The sequence below is a fragment of the Halyomorpha halys genome, unplaced genomic scaffold (genome assembly GCF_000696795.3).
Source record: "Halyomorpha halys isolate HHAL.00 unplaced genomic scaffold, Hhal_1.1 Scaffold30.1, whole genome shotgun sequence".
Classification (NCBI taxonomy): Eukaryota; Metazoa; Arthropoda; class Insecta; order Hemiptera; family Pentatomidae; genus Halyomorpha; species Halyomorpha halys.
In genome coordinates, this window is record NW_027110126.1 from 573,049 (window position 1) to 583,657 (window position 10,609).

The 10,609-nt window shown below is 29.0% G+C and overlaps 2 protein-coding genes across 4 annotated transcripts in view; one reads left to right on the forward strand and one right to left on the reverse strand.

The window, feature by feature from the left end:
- Smyd4-2 (SET and MYND domain containing, class 4, member 2) overlaps window positions 1–10,609 on the forward strand; it is a 114,095-nt gene that overhangs the window by 1,162 nt on the left and 102,324 nt on the right. Inside the window, exon 2 of the mRNA XM_014427150.3 lies at window positions 558–736. Within this exon, the coding sequence (XP_014282636.1) occupies window positions 563–736 (174 nt within the window). The 5' untranslated portion in view covers window positions 558–562. The remainder of the gene's footprint in view (window positions 1–557; window positions 737–10,609) is intronic.
- Window positions 757–10,609, reverse strand: part of LOC106684865 (uncharacterized) — a 62,623-nt gene continuing 52,770 nt past the window's right edge. For 2 of the 3 annotated variants that reach the window (XM_014427174.2, XM_014427187.2), the window contains 4 exons: window positions 4,470–4,650; window positions 3,290–3,414; window positions 1,968–2,103; window positions 757–864 (listed from right to left, as the gene is read on the reverse strand). In XM_014427174.2, the coding sequence (XP_014282660.1) occupies window positions 811–864; window positions 1,968–2,103; window positions 3,290–3,414; window positions 4,470–4,650 (496 nt within the window). In that variant the 3' untranslated portion in view covers window positions 757–810. Of the gene's footprint in view, window positions 865–1,967; window positions 2,104–3,289; window positions 3,415–4,469; window positions 4,670–10,609 lie in introns of all 3 variants that reach the window. The other variant, XM_014427180.2, reaches the window with a different exon arrangement.

Genomic DNA, 10,609 nt, shown 5'->3' on the forward strand with positions numbered 1-10,609 from the left:
AATTTGTAAAATAGTTTGAGGTATAGACTTCCATCTTGGGTTGACAGTCAAAATCCCTGATTCTAATTTTTTTTTAATCTCTGGTCAAGTTCCACTGCTGTTTGAAGAACATATTTTATATAAAATACTTTTCTAACCATTTGAATAAAAATGTGAAATATATAGATGTCTTTTACATCATCCTATGACCTGAGTCTTCTTCAAATAATGTTGAATTGAAACCTATTAGAGCATTGAAGTCACCACCACTTATTGAAGAGTATATTTTTATGTTTGAATTACATTATTTGTGTAAAAGCATTTGTGGTGAAAAACTTCAATTGTCCAGTTTTATATTTTGAATTTCTAGTTTAGCTGCAACCTTCATCATAAAATAAAATTCCCTTTCCCCTTTCGGACTAGACCCAAATATTAAAACACTAAATTCTCTGAAATATATAGGTCCACATAAAAATTCATATGTCCATTTTTTCTTGTATTCTAATATTTTATAATTATAAATATTATATACAAATGAAAATGTCTAAAATTCCTAATATTATAAATTGTTTCCAAAGTACAAATGGATGATTACCAATCAGCCTGTAATGCTGTAACACTCCAATCTGATAAGAGAGGATTCTTTAAAAACTTTGCTGAAACTGTTGAAGGCGCTGGAGGCTCTGCTTGGCTTAAAAAATTCTCCAAACTCACTTCTGATGAACAAAGGATTCGCACTTGCCTACAAGATACACAGGTAACAGAATAAAAACAAAATATAGTTTTATCGTTTATTAAACATCAGTACTGAATAGGTCTTTGAAAACTCATTTATCTTGGCAAGACCACTACTGGCTTCACTTCCCTTAGTTTTCGAAGCATTATCTGGAAAAATTAATAAATAAGGTTTATTCAAAGTTATTACTTTTGTTACCACTTCTATTGTATTCTAATGTTTTTGAAGTATGTAATTCTTAAAGGAAAAAAAAGTTGTCAGTTTTTGAAATTGATCAGTAGCATTTTTCATAAAATATTATTATTGAATGTACATATGTGTTGTATGTACATATATTATAGAATGTATTCTATATAGTACCTAATTATGAAGGAAAAAATATGTTTCCAACCACTATTGAAAAACTTATGAATACATTTTTGTATACTAATACAATAATAATACAGGAAATTTTGAGCTGTGTTACATATTACTTATTATTAGTTGAAATTATTAACTTTTTAATTTAGAGAATCAGGATTTATATCATTGGAGCTTACTGATAATTTTTTGAGTTGATTTTCAATAAATATGGTAAGATTGATAATATAAATTGTATTTTAAGTTGTTTGTTATAGTAGTAAAAAATAGGTAAATAAATTCCTTGTACAATACATTTAAAAAAAAACAAAAAAAGAACCTATTTTGGAACAACCCATGAAGGGTAAAATGTTCTGTACATTTTAAGGAAGCACTATTTCTTGAACACCGGCTATTCAAGGAGGTGATTTGTTCAACATATGATACACAACCACCAGATTTTTTTTTTCAGTTTAGGGTACCCTCTTTATAGAGGCTGGGTGAGCTATAGGGTTGACTCCCTGCTGATTTGACAGATTATTCGTTTTATAAAAATTTATATCAGGGGGTCCGTCGACACTCCTTTCTTCCTTGAGTATCCCATGCCTATCTCACGAAGGAGGTCTGGAATATCATATTGTTGACAACAGCCCTTAAGTCTAAATCCACTATTAAGTATTTAGTTAGTAGAGTATTAAGTTTAGTTTATTTAGGAGAATACTAAAATATTAGTAATTGACTATTGTTCAAAAATTAAAGTTTTGGTTACTAACCTCCTATAATTAGTTGAGTTTTATTTATGATAAAAATTGGATAACATTAATTTGTATTCAGAAGTAAGGGATGATATTACCCTTGAATCAAAAAAACAATTATTAGATCAGTAAAATTTCAATATCTCAAACTAACTTACCATATTCTGTCTGTCAATCTCAAACTGTTTCTTCCTTCTATTTATCGCTGAACTAGCCTCAAATTTGAAATTTCTCTCTCCAGCTTTTCTGAATGTTCTCACTTTAGCTTTAGTATATTTTTCTGGCACAAAATATCTGTACAAAAATAGCTCAATTATCTCTTAAATTATAATAAATTATCTTTTTTCACTCAGGTCAATCATTATTCATTTCCCAGCGGCCCTGTGAAATGAAACTTGATAGGTGGACACATTTTTTGCATAGATCCTGAAGCAGTTTAGTTACAAGCTTATATTCATAATAAATCAGCCTATGCAATTTGAAATTGTAAATTGTAGCTCTTATATCAGGGGCTGAAGAATCCATTTCTTAAAAGAGCTAAGATCTTCTTGCTTCGGCTCATGATTTAAAATAAGAAATACAGGAGGTATCTAGGTGAGCAAAATGCTCAAATGAGGAAAAAAAGATGTCACGTTAGAAGTGTACTGGTGAGAGAAATGCTCATTCTTACCATTGCAAGGAAGCCAGAGCAAAACTAGATTGGGTATAGGTGGAGAGGTAATTGGGGGAATAGCATGAACAAGCGGCAATAACAACATCAAAGGGTTAACGGAAGATAGACAAAAGTTTAAACAAAACAGATGAAATACTAGGAAAATATGAAAATACAGACGTTCATTTCCCATCATGAGCAAAATGCTCAAGGCTACACCTCTCCCAGGTTAAACAGAAGTCTTGGGCCATTAAAAATATATATGTATACAATTTTTATTGTTAATTTTTAATTCTTTTCATTTCATTATTTTATCATAGGAACAATTATTGCTAATCTTTAGCCCAACAATGTATTAAACATGGCTAAAGTTGGTATCATATATTATTTATTGCTTTATTGCAACTAATAGTGTCTAATTTCTCTTGAGTCTTGTTAGTTAGATTATAGAGTATGTCACATTAAAATGAACCTGTTACTTTTTATATTTTGTCTTTGAAAATCCAAAGTGAATGAAGTTTAACACAGTTTCTTCATTATAAACCTATCTTAACTAATATCAATTTGATAATGCTTTTTTAACTAAATGTTACTTATATGTCATATTCTTGATCAGAGATCTTTATTAAATTATTATTCAGACATACTGTAAGTATCAAGTTTCAAGTAGCTATTAGTTACTCCATAACTTGCCTTTTTTCATGAACCATCCTATTTCATTTAAATATTCTTACTTAATTTAATTAGGTGCCCAAAAATATTTTGATTATTTAAAAATTACCTATGTTAAAAAACATCATAGTTAAAATATTTAGGAACTATACCTACCCTGAAAGACACGGTTTATCATAATCGGAAGGTGGTATGGCAACATGAGATGGTGTGGTGTTGTTCGTTACTTCTGTTACACTGTCTGTGTTATCTTCATCACTAAAAGACCTTTTGATGCTTTCCTAGATAAAATATAAAATTTTAATTTATGGTTTTTTTTAGTAGATTCAGTGTTCTTTGTGAAAATTCATAATATTAATAAATACGCTTTTAAACATTATTAAAAAAATATTAAATAATTGATCTTCCGAAATCAATTAGTCTATGACTGTATTATAGAGTGAATTTTTCCTCCAGTACTTTATCAATAATTGTTGATAATAGACAAAATCAATTTTTAAAACAGTCTTGGTGAAGTATAATCTTATAGATAAAGCTACGAAAGATTACAATTACTTATGGAAAAATGAACATTAGATTCCTGTTGAAATGCACTGGTGTCACTGTGCACCTGCAGTAGTAAAAAAAAACAATTCAAGCTACGATAATTCTAAAATTTTGGCATTTGTGCTGAATAAACCATAGGTATTAAATTAATATAATTAATTATTATTACTTCATTAAGTAATAATACTAAGTTACTTACTTTATCAAGTAATTAATAAAGCATAGGTAAGGCCTAAAATTTAAGCTGAAATGTTCGCAATAGTTAAATAAATTTTACTTTTTTTGTGTTCTCCTATAATCATGTCCCCAATCAATCTTGTCATATAATATTTATAGTCAATTACTAACTCATCATTATGAATTGGTTAATTTTGCAAAAATTCTAAACGGTGTCAATCATGTTCCATTACAGTGCTACTTGTATTGTTGACCGTACATTTCAATAAGTGGAGTAGTAATGGACAATAACTGAAGCATATTTCAATTCCTCAAATTAAAATTAGTTTCACCTATTTGTGTTCATTAGCTCTCCACCGATTGAACCCTGACTATCTCCTCATATTTTCCATAATACTTAAGTATTCATAAAGACAACAAGCTTGTGTGAAGTGAATTAAAGAAAAAATATTCTAAAGACGAAATTTTGTATTGAATAACATAATATTCTATGAATTAATCTTTATTATATTTTAATATAGTAATCCTTAATGTTTTATGCTTTTCTTAATTTTCATTATGTTCATATTTATTGAAAAGTTATTGTAATAATTTATACCTATGAACCTTTTACCTCTGAATCTGATGAGTCAAGTTTTAGGTTGAAAGCAGCTTTTATTACATCTTCCTTATTGACATCAGACTGTCCGTTATTGTGCTCCCAGTATTTTTCAAATGATACGATGTTTTCATCTTCATTTTCACTTTCACATTTGCATGAACTCGATTCCCCTCCATTATGACTACAGTTGCAGCTGAACATGACGAAACATACTATGTGACCAATATACAACTTTAATTATGTAGAATGATATTATAATAGTGATTTTCTTTATTGAAAAGGTTTATAAAATTTCAAATCTTTGTAATATTTTAGTAGAATTGACATTATCATTACTAATTACTAATAAAGTATAAAATCTACAGATTCATATGCATCAAAAATATATTAAAAATTTCTGAAAGATTATTTGAGCCAAAGTATTCTAAGGTGGTTAGTTAGTAACTTTTATATGGAGTCCTGTATTTCTTACTTTTATGTAATTTTATTTTTTATTTGATTCATTGCCAACTTCGTTTGTCGATTAACTGATGGAATTCAGGTAGGCTGTCAATTTGTTTTAATTTGTAGTAAAAATAATTTAAATTAAAGGTAATACTCAACACATGTTCAATGTATCCCCCTTCTTTCCCTAATCCAGTAGAAGTAACTCAAAATTTCGCTGATCCTAGAAGTGAGTGTAAATTAATTTCTTTCAGCAGAGTACTAAGTAAAAATATTTGAAAAATACTATGGTAAACATTTTGATGGTCCGAAGTCCTAATATCCCAAATTTTTCAAAATAACCCACCTGATATTTTTAGGTTTACTACCAATAACTCCTAATTTATTAGAAGTACTTGAAATATTATAAACTACTTAATAGTTCATTTGGCTATCGTCAATGTGAGCCCTAACAAAGTTCCTTATGTTCAATAATTCCCAAAATACAGTTTTTCCAAAACCAATTTAGAAAAAAAAAATATACCAGAATAAATCATTTCTTGACTTTTTTTTTATAAATACCATGAACTTAACTAGTCTTAGGAAATTAAGCATTATGAACGACTTTTGGATGTATTTAATGATCTTAAAATTGAACCCTTATATTCAATATTTTCCTAGATATAGTTTTTCAAAGTCTAATATTTTTATCAAACAACCAGAATTCAACACTATGTGAATTTAGTCTAGCAGATATCATGGAAACTGCTACTCTTAGGGAGATGCTCATTATAAAGTACTCTATGATGTATTTAACTAGCTTAAAATTGAGTGGTAACAGACATCTCGATGTCTAATGGTTCCTGAGTATTGAAGTTTTCTCAAGATACAACTCAATCACAATGTATGTTGAAAAATGCCAAAATTGTGTTAAATTATTTATAAGCTATGCAGTAGGAATAAAAATACCTTCCATTAATCATATTTCACCAATAATTTGATAATTCACTAATAATCCGCTTGTTTGGAGAAATATGTTAAGCATATTATGGCTCAATTTGAAGCATATTAAATGTACCACCAAGTATTTGGTGATGATCACTTTTCTAGAAATAGTTTTCATGATATTTTTCTAGATATATTCATAAATTTTTGCTGCGCTTATTTGGAAAACAATATTGGTGAATGAAAAACTATATCTCGGACATTATTGAATGTAATGAATTCTATTAGGTCTCAAATATTAACAACTTTCTCAACTTTAATACAAAGGATTTATTTTTAATTTTTTAGTCGTTAGTTTTCAAGATATTGAATTAAAAATAATCGAAAACTTTAGTGTTTTTTCTTTTCTAGAATATATTGAACCTTTGGTATTCTAACCTGAAACAGTTCAATAACTACTTTTAAAGGACATTTATTGTTCCTGTTGTATAGTCTAGGGAAAAATTGTTTAACTGAATGAGGACAGCTGTTGATAAAATCTAATTATCTGTTGATAGAACTCTCTTTGTCTAAAAATATAATTTTGACGGATTGTACAGAAATAAAATAACAAAAGTGGAAACTTTTCTTCTGGATATAAGAAATTCAATAGAAAAAGAAAAAAGTGAAATATTTTAATTGTAAAGGGGTAGAAAACCATCTAGCAAGATATAAACAAAAATGCATTGCACTACACCTGGGTCAGGTAATCAATCCCATTGGGATAATATTATGTTCCCTTTTGAATTTGGGGAGGACATGTACCTCCATCTTATTATATACTAAATTTGTGCAATTTAATCCTTTAAATTTGCCTAAAATGCAATTTGAGCTTAAATATGTATATTTAAGCTACTTGTGATACATAAGATGTTATTGACTATATATTTAAAAATATGTATCATAAGTGCATGTGTAAATCATTTTGTAAACATCATATTGCTATCCTTTGCCAACAGTTTTACTTTAAAATCCACTGAAAGAAATTAGTTTACTATTAGTTCTAGGTTCTAGGAAGATAAATTCCAGTAAGGAGCTTAGTTTGGAAATAAATATGGATAAAACAAAAGATAGGGTTAGCAGTAAAAACAATTTAGATGATATAGATAGAACTAGAAATACATTTTAACAGTTAGATGGGTTTAAGTATCTAGGTTATACAGTTACTAGAAAAACCGGCATTGCTGAGGGAATAAAGGCGGGGTATGCTTATTATTTTAATCTCAAAATTCCTTGGCTAGCGCCTTTTGTCCAAAAACTTAAAAGTTATAATTTATAAAACTATTATCCTTTCCACTGTTATTTAGGGATGTGAAAGTGGGAAGAATAGCACTACTAAGGGAAGAACAGCACCTTACGGTTTTTGAAAATAAATTATTAAGAAAAGTATTCGGACCGAAAAAGGATAAGATAATGAGAGAATTTAGAAGGCTACACAACACCCAATTGATGGAAATGCACCCGGTTAATATAATTCAGACTATAGCTTTCCGGCGAATAAGATGAGCGTTTAAGGTTATAGGACTTGGTAACTAAAAGATCGCTAAAATGTTAATAAACACTTTTCGCGAACGCATCGAAACGCAGATGAAAGTATTGCATTAGGACTGATTTAATAGATTTGGATTTGGAGTGGCGTCGCTGGATAGATGTAGAGAACCATTGGTGATATCGGCATCGAAAGGGTTCGCTAAGCCATTATTATTGGAAATGAAAAAATAATTTTATTCTGGGGACAAATATCCCCTAAGAATAAATATTGTTCACGAATTATGGTTAATTGTCTGGCAGTCATTTAAAAGCTTTAGTTGTTGTTATCTGGGGCTTTAGGGGGTAAAATCCTGAGGTCATCAACGCCCACTAAAATAATAAAAGCTTTAGAATACGTGTTAAAATAACATTTTTTTTTTTTTTTTTTTTTTTTTTCCCGATCCCTCTAAAACAGAAAAGAAAAGTGAATTAATAAGTACATTACTGTGAAAAAGAAAAGTAATTCCTGTTGGGTATTACCTTTTACTACCTTTGGTATTTTAATGTTACCTGTTGTGTTTATTTGTTATTTATGAGATATCCATTTTAAAATGATGCTATTTTAAATCCGGAGGTGAGTGGCCTCCTCGTGTTTTTAAAATAACATAAAATCCTTAGGTTAAATTATAATTTATAATAGTAATCAATAATGGCTGTATCATAGCTCACAATGATGCGGATGTTTGTTTGTGTAGTAAGTGAAAGAATCGGTGTTGGTTAAAGGAAAAGATGGGTGAGGATTGGTGAATGGAGATGGGAAGAGAATTCCAGGAGGTTTCACGTATAGTGAAGGATTTGCTTAAGTATGTAGTTCTATGGGAGGGCGTATATAAATCGTTGGGATCTGGCGTTTAATGAATGGATGGATAATAATAGAGTGAGTTGGTCAAGGATATAGGTTGGTTTTTTAATTTTAAAAACTTTTAATAGGAAAACAGCAAGGGAGGTACTGCCTTCGGAAGGTAATATTATTATTATTATTACTTCTGTGTTAGTTTGCAATTTTACTGGACCTGACTCTATAACTTCAGGTGTGAGGACAACGACATTAGTATACAATGCGTCTGTAGGTTGGATTAGCGGTAAATGGCAAATATGTGGATCTGGCTTAAATTTCTTGACAAACTAATCACAAAAATAGGATTTTTTTTTTAAATTTATTTATTGATATTTACAACTGTACATAAAATACATCTAGTAAATTTGAGGAAATCATAATGGTATGGTACAAACATGTAGAGAAAACTACGCCCATTGGTAGCACTCTAAAAACATTTTTACAATATAAGGTCTCGAGGCCATCTTCTTTTCAGACGCCTCGGAGGATTGTCCGGAATAAAAGAGGAAGATTCGAAACTAATGGGTTCGAGTGGTTAGGGAGTTTGTAATGGAAGGAAGGAATATTTTTTAGATATATCATTTGCATGCATTATACAAATCATTAATTGAACCATTTGAATAGAATTATATCTGAAATGATAAACTCTATTTTAAAAACTCAATTCCTTTTTTATTTTTCATTTTTAAATTATACATAAAATGCATTCGGTTATTTATAGGATTATTAGTAATATATAAAAAAAAAAATCAATTTTATAAAAAAAATATTGTACCTTTAAATTCGTAATAACAGAATATTAATTGTTCATTTTTCATTTTAGAATTAATTTAGGTTGTGTAGCAAAATGTTCTATTTACTCAGTGCTGGTTCGAGAAACTGTATATATTGTGTATTTGAATACAAATTTTTAATTTAGTATGAAAATAATAATTTAAATGACGAAACTCAATTTCTTTTACAGTTATGCTAAATATTTTTATTAAAATGTTCCTGACAAAAGACAATTCACCTAATTATTCAGTGATACTCTCTATTATACCAGAGATTGCTACAAAGTAGGACATACTGTAATTAAAATTTAGTCTTGAAAATAATATAGTAACTCAAATAATATAGCTTAGTTATTTACTTTATGCTTTAGTTACTGTGGTGTTTATGTAGTTGGAATTACTCTCTTGGCATATTTGCATTAACATTTTGATTTAGTTTTTCTAGAAATCAAATAATTTTAAAGGTTCAACATTCCAATTAAAATCGAACTGAAAATTAAAAAGAATATTATTGGCCTTTAGGAAGGCCATAGACCAGTGAACTGAATTATTACAGGTCTTCCACAGGTGACTGGTATTAATGACAGGATGTCTTGCTGCCCCGCATGTCGTATCTAACATTTGTTCCTTCCGCCTCCACTTAAGGTGAATTCTCCTTCCTAAGTCTTGGCACACTTCATGCACTACGTAGGGAACAGAATTTTTTCTTTATAATGACCTATCATCGTTTTGTAGAATATTGAAGGCAAGTTTCCTATATTAGAAGTTCATTTGTAAGCTAGGAATAATAGGGTGTAATTAAGTCTTAATAGCATCATCGTGAAGTAAAAAAAAAATTGTAATATATGAGATATGGTTTAAAAGTATATTAGTTTACCGTCTGTAATTTAAATTTTAACTGTAAGCTTATTAATGCAGAATTTCATCTGAAAATGGTTTATCTTTTTGTAGACAGGGGGTCGAGAAAAACATTCTTTAGTAAAGTAGGATTTATAAAAAATAAAATTTTCGCTATTGGCCCCTCCTTGAAACCCCTTATGATTGATTTATCTGAACCAAACCATATTTGATGAAGGAAGATAGTCCGGATGGCTTTCTGAAAAGAGTTGCTCAAAATTGTTCAAAAACTATCGGAGTTTCAAATTACAGTAATTGAATTTTTTTTTTCCAGGAATGGCTGGGGTACACTGTATCAACAAAACTTGATAATTATTGTTAGCATAAATTTATATTTTCAAAAGTTTTTGTTTTTGGTTAAAAAATGCAAAATAGGTTGTATGCATGTGCATAATTCTTGTTTCTTACGATGTACTATAATCTCTATATAATATTATCATCAGTTGATTGGAAAAGAATTAATGAATAAGTTTAAATATAACCTGTTACTGTTAGTTTCTTTCCAGTTCAGAACGCATTGAACATAAAAAAAGAAATAAAAAAAAAAGACGCAGAAGTTTATGTTATATTTGTTCTTCCACAAAATGCAATAATATTTTAATAAAATAAATTTTTTTTTTTTATATCGAACAGCTTTGGAGGTTTGATAAAGTTTTTGAAAAACTAAAAAAAAGAATTTAGTGTTAGGGACCACTAAACGATCAGCA